Source organism: Chionomys nivalis, chromosome 19 (genome assembly GCF_950005125.1).
Source record: "Chionomys nivalis chromosome 19, mChiNiv1.1, whole genome shotgun sequence".
NCBI classification, from domain to species: domain Eukaryota; kingdom Metazoa; phylum Chordata; class Mammalia; order Rodentia; family Cricetidae; genus Chionomys; species Chionomys nivalis.
Genome location: NC_080104.1, coordinates 29,440,249 through 29,462,075, shown reverse-complemented (window position 1 = coordinate 29,462,075; position 21,827 = coordinate 29,440,249). Strand labels below are relative to the sequence as shown.

Genomic DNA, 21,827 nt, shown 5'->3' with positions numbered 1-21,827 from the left:
AAAAACAAAGCTGGCTGACAAGATGAGACCATAGCTGGCCAGATGGAGAGAGGAGAGACGGCAAGCAGATACTAACTACTCGTATTCAACAAGCCTTGTGAGTCAGCTGTGGAGAGGGATGCGCCAGGTTCAGAGTCAATACTGTCTAACAATCTTTAGAGACCGATCCTATTTTAGAGACTGAGTGATCCCGAAGGTGTCAAACGTCTCACTCAGAAAAGGGCTTATGGCATTTATGCATCACCCAGACACCACACTCCAGTGTCACCAATGCCAGACAACAGGAGCTGAATGAGGCAAAAGCAGAAACCACAAAATTCAGCCTCAATATTACACTAAGTTTCTAGTTAAAAAAAAAAAAAGAAAAAAATTCTCTTCCAAATAAGGTGTCTCTATCCCCACAGGGCAGAAAGATGTGTAATTTTCCTCTCGTCTGTGGTTAGTTCAGATGTCAGTTAACGGCAGGTTAAGAGAGAATGGAAAGCTCTCTGTGAGGTTGTGAGAGTCCCTAAATCAAATCAAAAGCAGCCTCCAGAGATTCAGGTAATTAGGTTCAAGTGAGATGGAGCTATACCAAGGTCGTTGGGAAGAAATAAAGACTGCTGATGAGCAGCCTGGGAAGAGGCCATGGGCAAGAAGAGGTCCCTCGGGGAGCACTGTGGAGGCCGCGGGTCTGCTCCTCAGCTCTGATGTGAGGGAAGTTTGACTTACAGTTAGCAACATAAGAGGGTCTGGTACCCCTCTCTGATTAAGAGAACAGGGGTTGAAAGGACAAGGGCAAAAATAAACACACTGCAAAACAAAAATCTGTAAGTTCTTAATGGGCCTTGATGCTAATCTATGAAGCTGAGCTATTTATAGCTTTTCAAAATGAGTCCCCATGGCCCAACGTGGCTGCCAGCACAAAAAGGTGACGTCAAGAATCCAAAGGCAGACTATTGCCCTTTCAGGAAAGGAACACCATGGCTTCTTATTGTTACACGACACGGCCTGCGATAAAAGTCCTGTGATCACACATCTCAACAGCTTCATCTACTGTCTGCCAAGGTCAGAACATCACTATAGTTTACTACCTGCTTGGCCCTCTTCCTCGCTTCGTCCAGGGACCTTCCTCTTTCCACCAGCCGCTGAACCACCTTCTCCCACCGGCTCTGCACGCTGATCAGCAGGTTCTTGATGAGCACCACGTCTTGTTTCTGACTGAAGTACTTCAGGTGGGTTCCAGTTTTGTCCAGTTCTATTATCTGCTCACGGTGAGAATTCACTTCATTGGCGAAGACCTTTCCCGCAAAAGAAGAAACATGGGGAAATGATCAAAAGTGTACGACTGTCACAATGCTCGCGTTAAAGGACAACAAAAAGTTCTCAGGTGGGGAGGGTGAGGGGTGAGTCCAGGAGGAATTAGGGGAGCAACAGGAATGTGATCAACTATGCTGCATACAGGTGTGAAATCCTCAAGGAATAAAACAATACATTACAAAAGAGAGTTTTCAAATTACTAAATTGATGCTTATGACAGGAAGGCAGATTGGTCTCGGAAGCCAGGTGCTTCCCATCTGAGTTCCCACGTACCTTGTGCTCATCGATCTGAAACAAGATTGTGTCCAAGATAAGACTTGGCCGAGAAGCCACATTCAGGGTTTGCTCGGCCTGGGTGAGCCAGTTGATGAAGTCCTGGAGGGAACTGTGGAAGTCCATTGCTAAGTGGAGAGCCTCTTCCAATTTGGTCTGTAAAGGAAGATGGTGTGTTTCAGTTTAATCAACTGACTTATAAAACTAATACTTATAAAGCCTAAGTAAATCATATCACTCTCTTTCATCTAATTTGTGATCAGAATACAGCTATTCATAACCTAGAACTTGAGTGCTTTAATATTTTAAAAATTACCAGAGCACAAACCGAGTAACACCTGACCTGTGATAAATCTTTATCCATACCGTACCTCCGTTCTCTTGGGTTAGAATACTGTGTTTAACTTCATAAAACACCAAATATATACCAAAAATATGGACACTGATAATGAAAATCAGACTCCTGATAGCTAGAAATAAAACATAACCCAGGCCCTAATGACACCAAACGCTGTTCTGCCGTACTGATCGAAGCACGTACTTTCTTCTCGTTGAGCTTGCTTTTCACAGACTCCCATTTCTCTTTCAAGTTGTTTATGTCCTGGTCAATATTTGTCTCTGCAGATTTGGGGCATCTTGCGAGCATCTGCTGCCCTTTCTGCATCAGACTCTTGTATGTTTCTTCTTTGATGTCAAAGGCAGCGCAGACTTCCTAAAATGAGAGGCCTTCATGTCATATGACTTGCCAAAGAACAAGATGTAAGTTACATTTTTTAAAGAAGATTTACTTGTAATGTGTATGAATGTACATTTGTCTGCCTAAATGCACATGCACCGTGTGTGTGCCTGGAGCCCTGCCTGGTGCCCCTAGAGGTCAGAAGAGGGTGAGTGTTATAAAGCATCATGTAGGTGCTTGGAACTAGACCTGGGCCTGCAGTAAGACCAATGAGTGCTCCTAACCACTGAACCTCAGTCCTCAAAGTCATATATATATATATAGTCAATCCTTCTAAGTCTCCATCATATGTTCATCTTTCTGGCTTACAGAGCAACCCTGACAGACAGCTACACTGTAACTAATACCGAAACAGCAATGATGCTGATAGCCACTCCCCGTCTACTGCATGTTGCGTGCTAAGGCCTACAGCAATAACTGGCATGCTGCCAAGAAGGGTCTCGCTGCATGGTAACCAGTGTGATCTGTGATGTGGTGCCGACAATTTCTCTGAGTTTTCCTCCTCTGTCCTTTTTACCATGATACAATAACTAAATAATTATTGGTACAGTTTAACCCTGTACTCAGCGAACATGTGAAGGACAGAAAACCCAGAACCAGTACAGAAAGATGCTCAGGCTGATACACAGATTGCCAGAGTAGTGGAGCCTCACTTGAGATACCATTTTCACTGATAAATTTTTAAAAGCTACAAATTAGGATGATGTGTACATCTTCTATGATAAATACAGAAAAACACTGGCTAAAATTAAAAGTTTAACACCAATGAAATAACGGTTATAATTAATTAAAAACCAAAAAAAATTAATTTTTCTCACACGGATTGAATTATAACATGGGTTGAATCAGTTTTGACTAAAAGTTATACATTCCACATCTTACTGAGAGTTTCAACTTTTTAAAAAAAGTCGAGTTAGGTTTTATACAACTAACCATCTGAAGTACACCAATTAGTGATCTGAGTCATTACAAAGCTCACTAAGTACATTTTCAGCAGCTCAAACCTGTGTTCCTCGTCCTTAAGAGAAAGCACATTAGAGATGAGGCACACCTACAGCATCTTTTTAAACAGCGTTAGCCCCTAAGGCAGCCTCAGGATGGGACCACTCCACATCTTGTTCTCATCTTCGTCTCTAGAACAACCAGAAACGTCTGCCACAGGCTTATAGTTTTAGAATCTGCTAGATGTTTATTTATTGATTGGGTTTTTCGAGGCAGAATTTCTCTGTGTAGCCCTGACTGTCCTTGAGCCCAAGGCCAGCCTGGTCTACAAAGCAAGCTCACAGAGATCCCTCTGCTTCCGGAGTGTTAGGATTAAAGGCGTGCGCCACCACCCCCTGGCTTCAAACTAAGTATTTTATATGTAGTTTTCTGGAAGTTCTTAAGATGAGCTCTCTGCTTTCAAGTTCTTATATATATATATATTTTTGTAAAGTATAACATTCTGAAGATAGAATTAACTCTTAGTTAATAAGTTATGAACTAGGTGAAAGCTATGTAAGCATTTCCAGGGAAGTAATGAACTACTTGAGTTCACTGAGCTATTAAATCACTCACAGTTTTCAGAAAGATGAGCGTTCTTAGGGTACAAATCAGTAGGCAAAACTACTTCGTCATTGAGCAAACGGGTCTTGCCCAGTGGCAAATAGCAAAACCAAACCATAGGGTTATAGGCATATGCCAGGTCTAGCCTGATAATTTTAGAGATGTCCTTCATACTGCTTATAACTTGGTATGTGTGTGGGGAGGGGAGAGGGAAGGAGGGAGGGAGAGAAAGTGTGTTACTCAAAACCACTACACTTCTTTAAAACCTTTTTCATTGCTAAATGGTGCTGTGTCTAGCATTTACAATGATTTCTGCCACAAAGCTTAACCTTTTAACCGTATCTTCTTCCTCAATTATTTATGCATTACCCGGGCGAGAGCCGTAGGAAATACCGTACATACCATGTGTGCGTTAAGCTGCTCCCTGGCTGTTTCTGGCAAACCTCCCAGGGGTTTGGATGCCAAGAGGTGACGCTCTGTGTCAGTCAGCCACTGCTGCAAATCCTCGATCTCACCATGGAAGCCTTTGGCCTGCAGTGATTGGGTAGTGTTAGGTGGGTGTCACAAATACTACCACTTTCAAGCAAGGTCAGCCTCTCTCTGCATCGCACAACATAAGGAAGCCAGGTGCTAGGACCAGTGGCTCGCGACCTGCGCACCCCAAGAAAGCTCAGGTCAGCTAAGAAGCGGAGCGCTGTCTTCTCATCTGCTCTTTTCTTTATCCCACTTACTTTTACTTCTCTCTTTTAAGTATCAACATGAAATATCCATCTGTGACTCAATGAAGCAAATCCACATGACTTTGGACTTGAACACAGAGCGAGTCTAGGGCTTATTCCCTTCATTCACCTGGCGCAAGGCACTATCCAGCTGCTGCTTCCTTTGATCTGTTTTTTCCAAAATATCCTGCCAGCGTTGATTTAAGATTTTGAGCTTGTACTGGAGGTTGCTTGCTTCTTCTCCCGCACTCGAGGCAATTAGATCATTTCCTGCTCTGTTGACCGCTTCTACTGTGGACTGGTGGGCTAAAACGTCATTTTGGAGCACCTGAAAATGTCAATATGATCATTAGCTGGAAACACAGTAATGGTACTTATAATGCTTGCTTATTTTTTTTTTTTCTTTTTCTGGCAGGGAGAGGGTATCATGTATTCCAAGCAAACCTTGAAGTCAACACACAGCTAAGGAGGACTTCAAACTTCTAATCCTTTTCCACCTCCCAAGTGCTGGTAATACAGGCGTGGAATAGCACAGGTAGTTTTAGGTACCGCTGAGGGATCAAACCTAGTCTTCATGCGTGCTAGGTAAGGACAGTACACCTGAACCAAACCTCTAGTCCATCATACTTGCTTTATTTTCTGGTTATGAAATATTCTGAAACAAAAAACCTTGTAACAAAGTTTTAATAGCAAGTTTTTGTGACAGCTCCCTTTCCTTCAACTTTTGAGGCTTCCTAGATATGCCAGTCGTCCTAAAGAGACGGTCCAAACGCTGGCAGGTATTCTCACTAGAACGCCCTTGTGACTGATGCACTACGTTCTTCTGTAGAGATTATAATTAGATGATTAAAGCATTTCTACTGATTCAAGTCCATTTTAAGTTTAATTTAATCTGAATGTTTTAAGGGATATTTTTACTCCTATATATTCATTTTCCTAATATAAGATTATCACATACCTTAAGACATATGTTTTATAATTGCTGTTTTGAAAGGAGAAATATAACCCTTTATTCTCTCATTGAAGGGAAGCAAAGACTACTAATTTGAAAGGAGCCCTTTCTCTTTTGTTAGCCAAGAGGTCATCAGGGCCCTACCCCACACTCTCTGACGTATGCTTGGCAGTAATAAAGAAAAGGATGTTATCTCTTATCCTATGCAAGACATCACACATCTGGAGGGGAGTCCAGACCCGGGAGGCTCTCCAGATAAGGGAGGCAGTCCCTGGAGCATGGCCTTTCTGACTGTTCAGTCCGTTTCTGAGGGACCCGATGCGTCAGTGTTTTCCAGAGGCACACAGCCAGCTGAGTGGGGAGTCAGTTCTGGAGAGCACGCACCGTGACATGGTCACAGCCGGAAACACTTCCTCGAGGCCCGAGTTAGATTCTGCCAGTGTCGACACTGACAGGACAGTTCTGTCAGGTTCCTTCCTCTCACGCTCAGAGGCAGGGGGAGACCATGAGCAGAGGGTGGAAACTTTCTCTTCGCGCTGGTTTTGGCAACCCCAAGTCACTACACAATGATCTTTCAGAAATGAAGAACGAAAAGGCAAAATAGCATTTCTAACGAGTCAGATGAACAGTTCTCCCGACTAAACAACCGGACTGGGCGTCTTATTTTCTACCTCTATGACACACAATTCTGACTGCTGACGTAGTCTGCTTTTAAGACAATTGCCAGATTTCTAAGACGTGAAAGCTTCTATACACTCACACATGAGACAAACATACTGTGTTTTGATGAAGAGTCATTCTGGAAAGCAACTGTCATTCACGAGACAGGGGCATTAAAAGCCGTGGTAGAACAACAGCGTTTTCAGCCTGGATGTTTTTAGGTCATTCTCTATTTAACCCTTTCAGGCAATTTAATGCCAAATAACCTCTGTTAAAATCATAAACGTGAAAAACTCCGACATAAAAATAACAGGCAGTGACAGTACGTACGTGGTGCTTGGCGAGTTCGATTTCAATGGCTTTCGGGTCTCCTCCGACGGGTTTCTGTTCACTCAGCAAGCCCTTTGTGTGTGTCAACCACGCCAGGAGCTCATCCAGAGCATGCTGGAACTGACCCAGTGCCAAGAGAGCACCCTCCAGCTTGTGCTGCCAAGAAGCAGAGAAGAAAATCCACTTAGGATCTGACATCATGAATGATGTGCCCTTACAAAACAAAGGCAAAACACCAACTGCTTAATGCTGTCCGAGTCCATCCGCATGGTTCATGAATCTAGTCATATCTGTAATCAACAAGTCTGAGATATAACACACACACACGGTTAAATGTAGCACAAAGGGGAGGGGGGTTCATAAGAAAATTTAGATGCCTCTAAAGGTTATTGCTATTAACTGCTAGTTTGATTTTCAGTGGCTGTTTTATATTGCTGAGAGTGTGCACACATGATGTCTGGTCCTTAGTCTGGGCCCTCACCTGTCTGCTGACGATCCTCTCGTCCAGGCTATCCCATATCAATTTCAGCTCCATCAACGGGTCTTGAACACTGTGTTTGTCACCCTCCTCTGTGACTTTCTTCAGCAAAAGTTCCGCTTGATGGTTCAGCCTTTCCATTTCTATCTGCTGTTGATACGCCTCTGACTTAAATTGCTATGGAAAAAAAAAAAACAGGGACATTTAAAAAAAATCAATAACTTTAAACCAAAAATATTCTAAAATTCACATTTCTTACTGAAAGCAAAAGTGGTAGAGGTTTCCCTCCTTTATTCGATGTTTTATGAATAGTTACAATTTTGGCGTTTCATTTTTAGTCTGTGCAATAAAATTTAATAAATCCCATGGAGAAACTTCTTATAATATTTCATATTACATTTTATTTTTTATATGATTTTATATTAATGAATGTGAAACCCCAGAAATAATGACTTTAAGAACTTTAGTAATTCCTATTCTCAAAAAAGTACACATTATGCACTCTCTCATAATTTTTATGTTTTTATAGCTGTTTTATATTCATTAATAATGATTTCTATGTCTTACTATTGATGCAAAATAAGTTATTATTAATATTACTACTACTAGGAAGAAAGTGACCTGCTATAGCTGTGGGTGGTCTTTATCCCTATTTTGCTTAGGTTGGTCACAAATTCACAACAATCTTCTCAGCTCAGCCTCCCAAGTACGGGGACTCCAGACCTGAGCTATCACATGTGGCTGTAGAATTACATCCTTTTCCCTGGTCTTCCTATATGACTGACAGGCACTTTGTGATCTTTGTTATGCCAACCAACATTTTTATCAACAATAGACAACATTTATTTGAATCTCTGATGCTAATTAACTGCTAATATTATAGCAATATATCAATTACGCTAATTACAACAGTCTACTGAGGCACATTATAATAGTCTCATAATCCAAATTTGGCCCTCCTCCTCTACACACACACACCATCCACTAAGATATGAGGATATCTGAAGAGCTGTATATCAAATCCTAGGCATAGTTGCTTTTAAGTATACAGCTTTTGGAGAGAGTTACTAGTCTCGTTTTCACCCTTTTTTGCTTATTTATAGTTCTATAAAGAGTAGGTATTAAATAAAACAATCTTTCATTTTTAAAAATAAACACTTATCTAAACTTACTGCATGCAGATATTCTAACAGTTGTAGGCCTGTGAAATCGCTCACTGGGTAAGGAATTTGCTACCACCCTTGACAACCTGAGCTTGATCCTCAGGATCCACGTGGTGGGAGGAGAGAGCTGCTGACCACAAGTTGTTTTCTGCCCTCCTTACATGTGTGGCATACTTGCGTGCAAACGCACAAATAAAAACGTGCAATAGAGCCAGGCGATGGTGGTGCACGCCTTTAATCCCAGCACTCGGGAGGTGGAGGCAGGCGGATCTCCGTGAGTTTGAGACCAGCCTGGTCTACAAGAGCTAGTTCCAGGACAGGCTCCAAAGCCACAGAGAAACCCTGTCTCGAAAAACCAAAAAAAAACAAAAACAAAAACAAAAAAAAAAACGTGCAATAGAAATAAACAGTACAATCTTGAAGTCAATATATAATGTTTAAGTTAGTTATGCAAGCTAAATAAACTTAAGTGAGAAATCTGAGGAACCAGTAACTTGACAATATAGGCGTCTCTTTACCAACCAGGAGCCCCACACGTACCTTCAGCTCTTCAATCTGCTGCTTGACAGTCTCAAGGTCTGTTCCAATTGGAGACATTGAGGCTAACTTGTTGCCTGCGATATCAACCCAGTCAAATATTGCCTGAAAGATAGATTTCCCATGTTATCACTGTTGCTCCGAAACGGCCATGCTTCTGGAGTTACAGGGAAAGGCAGTAACTAGGAGAAATTATGAAAGGCGCCTACTTTATAAAACTAAGATAGTTCGCCTGAATAAAAGCCTTAATATAAAACAGCTCCTCAAATACCAAGTAAACGTCACCTACAATTCTGCACCAAAGCTGGCAAAAGGAAAACTATTCTTAAACTATCAGACACTTTCAAAGAAAAGCTCATTTGAAAAAGAATAGGTATTAAATAAAACCATCTTTCATTTTTAAAAATAAACACTTATCTAAATATCTAAATATCTACATGCAGATATTCTAATAGTTGTAGGGCCTGTGAAATCGCTCACTGGGTAAGGAATTTGCTACCAACCCTGACAACCTGAGCTTATATGTTCAATATATATATTCAATATATAATTCAATATATAACCTGAGCTTATATATTATATGTTCAATCACAAAAGTGCAAATTCTCATTTGCTTATATAAAAATAAACTGAAAGAAAAAGATCCAAATGTATCTACTCATTCAAATAACCAAGAAGGTCACTATGGTTCAGCTCACCTTCCTATACTACCTAGATTAACATTAAAATCCTGCAGATGCATGTGATTAAGAGTCTGTGAACTGCAACAGGCTTCAGAGGCCACTACATTGTTCCTAGGTTTCCACACATTATACACAGGTTTACTGCATGTTTTTCTTAAAGGTAATGAATGTATATCTAAATAATTTTATATTTTGATGAAGCTGACAGAAGAGAAACCTTACAAACAATCTGGTCTATTTAAATGACCATAAACCAACCCTAATCACTTTAGCTGCAACTTGGAAAGAAAAAGTATCTCACCTTATAAACAAGCCTTGCACCTTATGGAGTACCTAGCACCATATCATAGCTACAGACATTCAGTAACCCAAGTTGCCATTTATGACCAATAGGACTTATGATGGAGCTTATGTTTCTTGCTGTTGGTGTCAAATCATGGTGACTTACTCAAGGCTCTCAGGTGACCTCACATATTTGGTAGTACCATCTCTAGCCATGGGAGACAATGCCACTCAAAAGACTTGTCATTATGACGCATCCTTGCACAATGGGAGTCCAACATGGCTACCACCGGCCATAGGTTATTTAAGCAAGAAATCCTTACTTTGCTTGGGGTGGGGTGTGTGCGCAAGTGCACACACACCTACAGGAGTTATAACAAGGTGTTTTATGTCATGAAAAATTTCATGTATTTCCAAAGTTCAAAACCCTTTCTGCTGAGATAAAGCCTGGCTGGTGATATTTATAGGATGAAGTGACATGAAGAAAAAGGAAAAAATGTTCTCATATGAGCTTTAAAAATAATATTCACATAAGTGTTATGGAAATACTTAAGAGAGGGTTTTTCCATGTGGTAGGGAGTATGAAAGATTAAACTCCTGCCAACCTGTTAGGAAACAGGACATGGAGGGAGGTAGGGAAGAAATATCCCTAAGCTGGCCTCAAGAGAACTTTAGTATTAAAAGACCAGATTCTATCTGGCTAACCAACTGAATGAGAACCTTGAAAAGACAAGAAACAACTACTGTAACAATCATGTAGAAAAGAAAGCACCATGATACACCCAGTTTTGAGTCAATAAAATAAAAATCTATTTTAGTACACAGAGAAAACACGGCTTCGCATCGGTTCTCTTGAGTTCTGACATCAGTTAAACTTGGTGATATTTTTAGCTCATGTTTATTCCTCTCATCTTATTTCACTCAGCTTTAGAACAGAACTCAGACTCCGTTCCATGACACTTCACTGCCTGGTGCCCAACAATTCTGAGAAATACTGTGTAGGAACATTTACTCTCGCTTAAAAAAAAAAAAGCCACTAGACTACTTCTCTTCAAAGTAAATTCCACTAATGTGTGTACAAATCCATGTTTACATGTACATATAAATCCGTATGTCCGAAAGGTAAGAAATAACTTCTAAAAAGGAAGAGTTGAAGTAGCTGTGGCAATTACAGGAACAGATTTGTTTGCAACTGCACACAGCCACAGGGTTGGGCTGGTACCAAAGTATAAATGCACCAATAACATCTCCTGTTTCTAGCTCAGGCCGGCCAGTGGGCACAGCAACCATCTCACCTGCAATCCATCTTGGTACTGAACGGCAGCTTGCATGGCCTCTTCCAATTTGTCAACCCGGTCTTTCCAAGCCTTATTGAGAGAATCCCATGCTGAATTTAACTACAAAACAAACATTGCAATCCTTTGAGTGTCAATTGTATGATTTTAACTATTTGTAACAAACAGATATTAGTTTGTTAAGTTTTGAGAAAGAAATTCTTGTGAAAGTGGAAAATACATCCACCAGTACCTCATCTATACTTTTCTTGACAATGGGCTTATCAGGGTCCCCACATGCAGCGATGAGCTCGGAGCCCAGTGTGATGACCATGTCTAGCTCCTCTTGCAGTCCGTCAATTTCCTCTCTTATTGCCTACAATTCAAAACAGAGCCTCAGAACACCATGTAAAACCACATCAAAACCAGGAAAAGATGCCACACAGAGCTAGCTGTCCAGAGGGATTCCTAGGTGAGAGATTAGCTTAGTTTTGTTTTATTTCCCCAGTTCATATAGTCATTTTCTCAACAAGAAAACAAAAGAAATATTTTAGAGAAAAAAAAATATTCTCTAACACCAAATCTTTACTAATAGAGACAAAATACCAGAGCAATTTTAAAAACATCCCCAAGACAGTAAAGCACTGGAAGGCGTTTTGTTTCTCACAGCTAGTTTGCCTGTATGTGTTCAAAACAGAGAGCAGTCAAATAGGAGCACAGAGATTTTATGCCAAGTAATGTGTCCGCTGGGAAACTCATGGTAAGCCAGCTCTGAAGTTCCACGGTGCGTCACCACCCAGGTATCAAGGCTGATCCGTCACAAGAGAAATGAAGCACCTACCTTGCTTTTCACCATCATGGTTAAACACACCCACCCGGCAATATTTAATGAGCACAAACAAAGCCCTAAACCAAACACTGGAAATGGAAATATCTGCCTAGTCTTCTCCAGAGCCCCATAGCCCCGCAAGTGGTTCAGGTAAATACACAACAAAATAAGTGTATGGGGTGGGTACTAACCTAACCCAATCCCGAAGCCTATCGCAGCGGTGGCAGAAATGACACACTGAGGCAAGGCAATGGACTGCGCACGGCTTCAAGGACACTAAAAAGAGCACAGAGGTAAAGGAGCAGCGGAGCGGGGCCTGTGACCACACGGGCACCAGCCGGTGGGAGCAAAGCTGGTAGAGGCCCTGGGTAAAGTCAGGGCTCTTGACCCAGCAGACAGTGGGGGCATCTGAGGGCCTTGACTCAGCAAGACAGAGACAGGAAGACTTTTAGAGGCTGGGGAGGGCAGACATCCCGTGCTTCAGGCTGCTTGGGAGGCCCTGCACCAAGTGTGAGCAGTGTAGGGGCAGAGACATGATTTTAAGAGCCACCTCCAGGTGACATCTGCATGGCCATTATATCTTGGTTCTCACTGCGCATTCACATTCAGAACCAATGCAAATTTTAACAGCATGATTTTCTCAGTCATATACAATATCAGGTGTTAGCATACACAACTTCATGGTTTTTCTTTTAGTTGAAATAAGTTCTGTCCCTTACCTCAGCTGCTTCCTGCTGCTGTTTTACTACTGAGGGATCAATCCCAGGGTCTTCCAGGTCCCGGATGAAATCTTGAGTGTCTTTTATGGTAACAACTAATGACATGTGATCACACCAGAATTTCTCTGCTAGTTCCATAACATCCAGCAATTTGGCTTCCCTTTCTTCCACCAGCGTGTGTATGCTTTCCCAAATGAAAACCATTTGGTCCAACTTATCCTGCACGGCTACACAGCAAAACAATGTCAGCAAAGATGCAGGTCATCCTCATGAAAGCAAAAGCAAAACAGTTACCTGATTTGCTAAATACATAGAACAAGAACAAGAACAAGGTTCTAACCAACTGCAGCCTATGCATTATCAATGGGCCCAAACCTATCCCATACAATACAAAATCTATAGGTCAGCTCTTGCCAAACCAAGACTTTTCCTTACAAAAGTAGATGCTTAAAGCCACATGAGCTCAGGAAGATTCAAGTTTACCAAATTTTAAGTTCATGAAGCTGGACTTAATCCCAAAGACAGTAAGGAACTAAGCTAAGTAACTAATCTGAGACGTGTTTTCTTACGCTCTCCAAGGATGGAACTGCTTGCTCAGGCCCAGGAACAGGACAAGGGTTTGCACTTCTGGCTTGCTTCTGGAATACTCATTTCCACTATATACACACCTTTTCTCTGACTCACAGATCACAACTCTAATATGAGTGGCTATGGTTACCATTCTGGTGGTTATGGGATGGAGGAGGCATGCTAGCTATGATACTAACACTGTATCCCCAGCTTTGGCTTATTAGCATTAATTTCAGTCTGAGAGCCTGAGAGGCTCAGAGAACATATGGTCTTTATGTAAACACATTTTGTCTTCAACCAATTGATTTCACAAACTGAGGAGGACATCAAAGGACTTTCATACAATGACACATCACTGTGCAAGCTCTTTAGAGACCTGGCAGTTTGCTATGCAGTCAGGCTGGCAGCGGACAGCGTACAAATCCACAGCCGTTTTAAAGTTGAGACCGGGTGTGGTGGCGTGCCTCCTCTCAGGACTTGGGAGGGAGAGGCAGATGGGTTTCTGGGAGGTTGAGGCCAGCCTGGCCTACATAGTGAGTTACAGGCCATCCAGTGCTACATAGAGGGAGACCCTATGTAAAAAACCAACCAACCAACCAACCAATCAAACAAAGGAACGCGGAGCTTGTTTCCTCAGTTCGAAATCACTACCTTTGGCAGATACGTCCTTCTCGGTGCCCTCAGACCTGGCTATCATCTCCTCTCCCCTCTGCCTCAGAGTCTCGTACAGCGGCTGCAGCTTCTCCATGTCCACAGACACGCTCTTGTTTTCACCAATCTGCTCCTTGATCTTTTCAACCTCAGCAGAGATGGATGGCGGCTGCCTCAGACGCTCCACGATGCGCTCCAGGCTCTCAAGGATCTGGTCGATTTTGTCATGAAACTACGGGCAAGACAATGGGGTCACTGTCCGGCTGCCTGCAACATTTCCTTCAGCTAAAAGCTGAAGCCCCTCTGCCAACACTTCCATGCGGAGTCACTTCCAGCTGGTGTATGAAGCCATGCCTAAGGTCACGACCTCGGTGCACTTCTGTGTGACACGCTTATGAAGAGAACACCGAGCTTCCCATCAGTAATTGAATGTTTTCATTAAGAAACAGTCTACGCTCCTTAGCAGCAATATAAATCTTAACCTGTTGTTTAATTTTTTTTAACCACAATTCAACTTCTTTTTTTTTGATAAGGTGCACATTTGGCTGTCAAAACTGATTATTCATTTAAAACGAACATTTCGAAATCCTAAAACATTATACAAGTGTATGCAAAATTCATAGGTGGCATTGATTAGATTCAAGGGATTCCCTTTAGTTACATATTTTCTAAACTGAAAAAAAAATGTAAAATTAAACAAAATAAAAATATGTCCAATGTTGTATCCAATTCATGGTCAAATAAATATATAATTAGATATATGAAATAATTTTATATTTATAAAAGCATCATACACAACTACGCAATGTTATAAAACCGTGTTTATTCTAAAACCCTACACTAGCGTCAGAGCTGAGTGGACCCACACTGTCCTAGTTAGTTCTAACTGCCAAACTGACACAACCTAGCGTCATCTGAGAACGAGTCTCACTTGCGGGAGTTCCCAGATCAGACTGGCCTGTGGGTATGTCTATGGAGGATGGTCTTCACTGGTAATTGATGATGGAGGGAGGGCCCAGTTCACTGAGTGGCTCCATTCCTGAGCAGATGTTGCAGGGCTGCAGAGGAACCCTGGCTAAGCTTGGGCTGTAGAGGAGGCCACCAAGCCGTGTTCTTCCCTGGTCTCTGTTTCAGCGTCTGCTGAGCCCCTGTCCTGCCATCCCACAACAAGGGACTGGGACCTGGAAGTGTAAGAAGACACAAGCCCACCACCCCCTATACTGCTTCTCCTCAGAGTATTCTCCTGCAGCCGCAGAAGGGAAACCAGAACACACACTTGGGAGTATAGAAAATGCCACCCCAAAGCCAGTATCTAACGATAAAGATCAAAACTTTGAAAATGGCAAACCTACAGTTTTGCAAAAAGTCAGCTTCTTAAAAAAATAGTATTTACAAAAACTCTGTTTCCTACTTAATATTCTTATCTTTTTTCCCTTTGGCTTATTGTTCAGGGTTTCCTCTAAAATGCTTTATTAGAAATATTTTATTATTAATGACTGTAATAGTTTCTTTTCTTTCCCTGACGTCAAATACTGTGTTCTACTTATGGTGGCCACTGAAGCAAGTATCTGACCTTTGCTCCCAGTAGGTATCCTACTTGCTGAAATTTATTTATTTTTATTGTACCCTGAAGTAGGCAGAGAAACCTAAGAGTTGGCTGCAAGAAAATCCCACCTCGGAGAGAGAGGTACTATACTCAGAGACAATACAGTCGATATATCACCCGAGATGAAATTTAACCAGAGGGTCCAGGAAAATGTTTGGTAGGTTTGGCTGTGGGGAAGGAATTAATTTTTTCCTAGTGTAAAGGATTACCTGAGTTGACTGAGAAATGGCTTCATCAAGAACCACAGCTCGCTTTTTGACATCTTCTTTAATTTGACTGTAAAGGGTGTCAGCTGCCACATACTTCTCTTGGATATGAATGCCTTCCTTTGGGCTCAGCTCCAGCAACTGTGGCCCGGTCTTGTTCATCTTATCTATGTGAGGCTTGTGCTCTGCTATCAGCTCTCGTAGTTGCTATAATAAACCAGACAGCTTCTCAGTATCTCAGAGTCACACCTCCACATTGCAACTGGTCCCATCTCCAACGCATCCAGTCAACAAGACATGCTAAACAAATGCCCTCCCCGCCGCCAGACGCTTATCTATGCCTCTGCAAGGAAGAGAAGCAACTGTCCAGCCACAAACAAGATGGCACTAAAGCAAACAGTAAATGTGCAGTTCATAGCAAGAGCGGCCCATTTTCACAAGAGCATCACGTCATCTGCAGGAAAGGAATCTGAACGCCTTGGGTGAGCCACTGCTTACGGGTGCTTCTTACTGCACACTCATAATACATACAGAAATGATTGGGGGAAGGGACATCAAGATTAGGAAGAATCTTGGGGGGAAGAAAGACACAATACCGGGATTTTAAAAACCTTAAGATAGAGAGGTCCGGGAGTGCCCTGAGCCCACAGGTACCCCATTCACACATGTGTGAACCAGTATCAGAAGGATACTCATATATATTACATTATATATGTGTATTAGAACCTCGTCTATATATACATGACATATAGACGCTAAATATATCAAGTCATTTCTGTTGGTTATTTTATTACATTTATTTGCATGTGTATGTGTAGTTACAGGTAAGGCCGTGAGCTGCCATGGGGTCACTCCTGCTAAGCTGCTGAGGTGCTGGGAGCTGGAATAAAGCTGGGCCCTCTGAAGAGCAGTACTTCATGGGGCCCACTCCAGAACCATTCCCATGGGAGCCTTTGCTTTAAGAGACTCTCAGGTCAGCCTCTAAGTAGGGACGGCTTCCACTTGCCCCTCGTCAGCATGCCCTCGTCCTTAGGAGTCTAACTCCAATCTGTTGCACTCCAGCCGCTAGCAGGAGCTTCCGGGAGGGCTCACGCCCAGGAAAGGCAGTCTAGAGATAATGTACAGGGGTTTGATGCTTTAAAGTTGTCTGAAGGGCTACTGAAAATACTCTACACACGAGTTCAGTTATAAAAGCACGCGTGGTGAAGTCTAAGCTAAAGTACTGCACGCAAAGAGCATGGGGGAACCGCTGTGGGGATCTTCCTCATGGCTGTTTTGGTCGGTCTAGATCTTATTTTCACGCCATATTCCTTGTGCTATGTCGCAGAAAGGAAGAGGCAATGGCTCCATCAGCCGACATCAAGGACATGAAAGGGAGAGCTGACAATGTCAGGCATGTTCTTCTTTTGCACTGCAGAAGGCAATGCCTGGACAATAACTCTGAACCCAAGAACCAAGACTCTCAAGGAAAATGCAAAACTTTGGCTGAGGTCTCTTGACCTGCCTGGCCAGCTGGTCGATGCGGCGCTGCTGAGGTGACTTAACCCGGGGGCAGTGTGATGGGTTGTATGGCATGCCGTGACAGGCCAGAGGACATTTGTTAGGTGCCTACTTGGACATGTGTGTGTGAGCCAACAGCCTTTGCCTGGGCGTGGTGTTATACACCTGTAATTCAAGCAGTCAGGAGGCTGAGGCAGGAGGATGGTGGGCTTGAGGCCAGTCTGGACTACATAGAGAGAACTTCTCTCAGGGGTGAGGGGTGGGGAATGTGGAGACCACATGACTTTGCCTCACATGTAACCAAGTAATTCTTGAGGCCGTCATGCTAGAGAGATTCCACAAGACTGAAAGGTCTATAACACTTGATAACACAGCCTGTGGAGGCTATTTTCATTTCTAGATAGGTCTTCCCTCACCAGTAGATCTGGAATAGAAAAGAAAGGCTTTTAGAGGGGGGCTGCGAAACCTACCCAGCATGAAGACTTTGCAGACGCATAAGGCTACAGAACCATATGTCTGTGTTGCAAGTTCAGATTATGCAAAAGAGAAAATCAATTCTATTTTTTAAGGTTTTAGCTACCGAGCCATTTCTTATCACTAGGTGTTATTCTAAAAGCAGTCTTTTGAATCGCCTATGACAGAGATGTTCATGGCCCATTTTACACTGAGTCATTTGATGAACGGCGGCCAGGATCTCTGGCACAACAAACCTTGACACTTATTAAATTCGGTTGGAGACCATTTTTAAGTCTTTTGCTAGTTGAATGATTTGGATAAGACTCTGTAAACATTTAGTTTCGCCTTAAACTGCTTGTATATCTGAATAAGTGCTTCCACTAGAGACAGTCTTCCACGCCAGTGTGTTAAAGAACACAAACAAGATCAACAGGCAGGAGCCAGGCCATCCGCTGCTATTGCAGATGACCTGGTTTTGATCTCAGCACCCACATGGCAGCTCAGTCCAGAGTGTACAACAGTTCTCCTGGCCTCTGACTGTACACATGTGGTGCCGACATATGCACAGGCAAAAGGCGCATATATACAGAATGAAAACAAATCTTTAAAGAAGTACTAAATTTATCATGTCTTCTGAGAGATATTGTAACATAGACTGGGCGATTTTCACCTCCTTATTAGTCTCCGAACACATCACATACAGATCAAGGAGGACAAATACGTTCTTAAGCTCACAAATATAAAGAACTCCAGATCTTCTTCCGAGACTCGAACCCTAACTCAACCAAACTCTCCTAAGTGTCAAGTAACATTACAGTTGAGTGACGGCTAGCGGGGCGATTCCATAATGCCAGAGTTCCATTTCCATTTCATGTAATTAGGTCACACCTTCACTGTTTGACATAGTGGAGGTGGTGATGGCCCTTTAACAGCCAGCATGGAGTCACACTATCTCATCTCGACTCTTAGCCACCAACCTACGCTGATACTTCAGCCGGTTTCCTTCTCACAGCTCTCGGGATATGGCTGTTATGACAGATGCATGCATTGCCCATTTCCTCCAAACTCAACGGCTGTGTATGCATGACGGTTCTTCTGTACACCTCTACTCTGCTTTTTAATATTTTAGATGGCTCTGGTCACGACATACAAAACATAGAATGTATTCAACGTATGAACACGGAACACGATTCAACATACATAACTGAAAGCACCTCAAAAAGCTCATGTTGCTAACATTGTAAAAATGGTATTCTTTTCCCTCCCCAGATGGGAGAAAGTACACACTACTGCAGGAAAGCTGTGATGTCTGCGGTGTGTGACAGCTACCCGGCCGTGAGGCAGAGCAGACTACACCGCAGCATTACAGACGCCCTAGTGCTGTTTGGTGTCTGACATCACGTTAAGCACGCCGTCAGGACCACTGCCCCGTTAGCGGCTGGGCCTCTAGCTCTCACCCGGTGCTCTTCCTGCTGCCGTCTCAGAGTCTCGTATTCCAGGGCTGGGGCAGGCAGCTGGGAGATGATTCTTTGTGTTTCTTCCAGCCATGGCCAAAGTTCCTCGTATGTCTCCCAGAACTGGCTAACGAGGGACTGTGCCCGTTCCAGCTGCAGGTGCCTCTCTGAGTTTATCTGGCAGATGGCATCATAGTTCTTCAATACCTTATCCAGTTTTTTCTAGAAAACAGAATGAGGAAGTATGTTCGCCAGGCTGGAAGTTGAAGTTCAGGATGCTCTGACTAGTTCTGTACATATGACACAGAGCAGGAACACAACCAATGTACACGAGATAAATACAGAAAAGAAACCCGTTCGGACTGACTGTTTCTACGCATGCATGCGTGTTAAAAGAGGGCACTTGAATTTTTATGCAGAGTCACTGAATTCTGCAGACACAGTGAGCAGAATTCTCGGGTTCTCCTACACTGTTCTCTGCATTAGAAAGTTAAGTTTCACACATGTGGACCAGCATTAACACTATTATCTGGAGAAAAAGGAAGATTATCTTTGAAGAATGAAATTAAAAGGACAAAAAAAGAATTCAAAACAAAATCGAGTGTGTGCATGGGAATCCCAGTAGGCCACTGTGCTCTACACTAGAGCTGTGTGTGCAGTGATTGAGAGTGCGATGCAAAGTCACAATAAAAACAAGAGTAGCACAAAGGCTGATCGCCTGATAAGCTACAAGTCAGAACAGAAAACATTTCATGATCATCTGTGTTTTTTTTATTTTTGAGTCCTTGAAAAATATTACTTAGTTATAGACTAATAAACCACCCTTGTTTAAAAAAAAAAGGAGAAAGAGAAAACAGCATTATACTGTACAATCTGTAATTTTATCTGTGGTCTACCTGAAAAAGAAATGCATTTTTTTCCCCTAAAATGTAATTTAAGGCATGGATATTTGCCTATCTTTATTTGGGGTCATATGATTACCCAGTAGTATTAACACTCAGTCACTTCTTTTAACCACTGAGCCATCTCTCCAGCCCTACTCAGTCACTTCTTTAAGCTACTCAGATGTCCATATAAAGCTGAGCCAACCACTTTTACCTGAGGATGGTTTTCCATCAATCTGCAGAATTATTAAAACCACATAAACCTATGGCTTCCTTAGCTATTACCTCATTGTTCTCCTACTGGCTTAGACTAATATTATACAGAATGAAGATCGATGTATTTTAGATTTTGTTTCGGCTTAAAAGTTGCAAATGTTCCAGAAGTTTATGATCCATAGCTGGCATCTCTCATAAGCATCATAACAGTAACGCAGCTAACACTGACTGGACAGACTGAATGCTCAACTTGGGTTAGTCGAGGAACCTTTAACAGCTCAGAAGTATCAACACTGACTGTCCTCTGGGGGATGGGTTTCCATGGTTATTCAGTAACCTGAAAAGATGCCCGTTTTAAATGTCACAATTCTGCAGTTTAAACAGAAGCTGCAGATACACACAAAGTGCCCTTCTAGAACTCAGTGCTCAGAGGATACTATTCGTTTGAGGGTCATTGCCTAGTATACGGACAAGGTGATACCTTCATTGGCTGCTTTTCTTCTTCGCTGGAGGTGGTCATGATTTTATGCCCAGATTTAACAAGTTCATCAATAATATCCTTGTGTCTCAAAATATCCATGGTGAATGCCTGTGATTTACCAAACAAAGACAAAATACAAAGAAAAATGTGTGATTCTGTGAAGGCAAGTAGACAAAGCAGTTGAAAATAGCAAGCGACCCTGACAGGGTCCTGGAAGACGCAGAGCCTGGAGACGCACAACCTAGATGGCAACTGGAAATGTATTTCCTCACCTTTTGAACCTGCAGCTGAGCACAAGTCTGGTCTTGCTCAAGCCTGATGTCACCCAGAGACATTAATTTCTTCTCTGTTTCAGTAATCCAGGATAGCTCAGCATCCGCCGCTTGCTCAAACTAAACAAAAGATAATAATTAGGTCAGAAAGTTACTGTGGCTGGTGCCAGAAAAATTACCTATTTCTGTTGCTTCTAGATACTCCCTTTCCTAATTGGAGACTCTCAGCTTCTCCTTTCAGAGCACGCTAAACTAAATCGTGAGTGGCTGAGGGATAGAGAGAGAACTCTGCTCTCAAGCTCTTATGTCCTGCCATATGGTCACGAGCACAGCAAGGATGTGAAGATGGCTGGCTCTGCGGCCTTCTGTTCTGTTGTCTCAGCACTCAAACATAACTGTTCTAAAACCTGACAATTTGATAGCATTGTAAGTAATGTTTCATATGACTCCAATTCTCGATGGGTAGGTAGCACTGTGCCATCAAAGTACCTTGTTCCTGATAAAAGAATGAAAAATTTCCATTTCTTTATTGTATGTGTTTATATATAAACGTGTGTGCATGTATATATAAATGAAGAATACACTCAAACAATTCATATATGACTTGTAAACATCTCATTTAATACTGGGCTTTAACCATGTACAAGATCATTCCTAAATGTTTTAGTTGTTTTTCCTCATCATTAATTCATAATTCATAACTCATAGGCATGGCAGAAAATTTTAAAGTATAGAAAAATAGAGAGAAGAAAATTAAAATCCAGAGTTAATATTGTTGGTAATTCAGTGACTTTCTCCCATCGAACTGGGAAAGGCAGACTTGTAAACTACCTTATGAACACATTTATATTCTGCTTCTTTAATTATAAATAATCCCCACATTTTGTTTTTGTTCCTTTGTGTTGTCAAAGTGCACAAACATTTTCAGTGTCTCCCATCAGATAAACCCTCAATGCCATCCTGAACCAAGCAGGGATCAGAAAGTGGGTGAGTAACACTATAGCCGCCAGGGATAAAGGTAAGCATGAGAGCTTTAGCTGGAAGAACTCATG

At 42.3% G+C, this 21,827-nt stretch overlaps 1 protein-coding gene across 14 annotated transcripts in view; it reads right to left on the bottom strand.

The window, feature by feature from the left end:
* The window catches only part of Dst (dystonin), a 392,323-nt gene that overhangs the window by 33,731 nt on the left and 336,765 nt on the right, over positions 1-21,827 (bottom strand). For all 14 annotated transcript variants that reach the window (XM_057751244.1, XM_057751246.1, XM_057751245.1 and 11 more), the window contains 16 exons: positions 20,776-20,895; positions 20,504-20,611; positions 18,926-19,144; positions 15,516-15,719; positions 13,701-13,932; positions 12,480-12,706; positions 11,185-11,307; positions 10,953-11,054; positions 8,696-8,797; positions 6,996-7,169; positions 6,515-6,670; positions 4,703-4,900; positions 4,256-4,384; positions 2,114-2,284; positions 1,573-1,728; positions 1,074-1,280 (listed from right to left, as the gene is read on the bottom strand). In XM_057751244.1, coding sequence (XP_057607227.1) covers positions 1,074-1,280; positions 1,573-1,728; positions 2,114-2,284; positions 4,256-4,384; positions 4,703-4,900; positions 6,515-6,670; positions 6,996-7,169; positions 8,696-8,797; positions 10,953-11,054; positions 11,185-11,307; positions 12,480-12,706; positions 13,701-13,932; positions 15,516-15,719; positions 18,926-19,144; positions 20,504-20,611; positions 20,776-20,895 — 2,628 coding nt within the window. The remainder of the gene's footprint in view (positions 1-1,073; positions 1,281-1,572; positions 1,729-2,113; positions 2,285-4,255; positions 4,385-4,702; positions 4,901-6,514; positions 6,671-6,995; positions 7,170-8,695; positions 8,798-10,952; positions 11,055-11,184; positions 11,308-12,479; positions 12,707-13,700; positions 13,933-15,515; positions 15,720-18,925; positions 19,145-20,503; positions 20,612-20,775; positions 20,896-21,827) is intronic.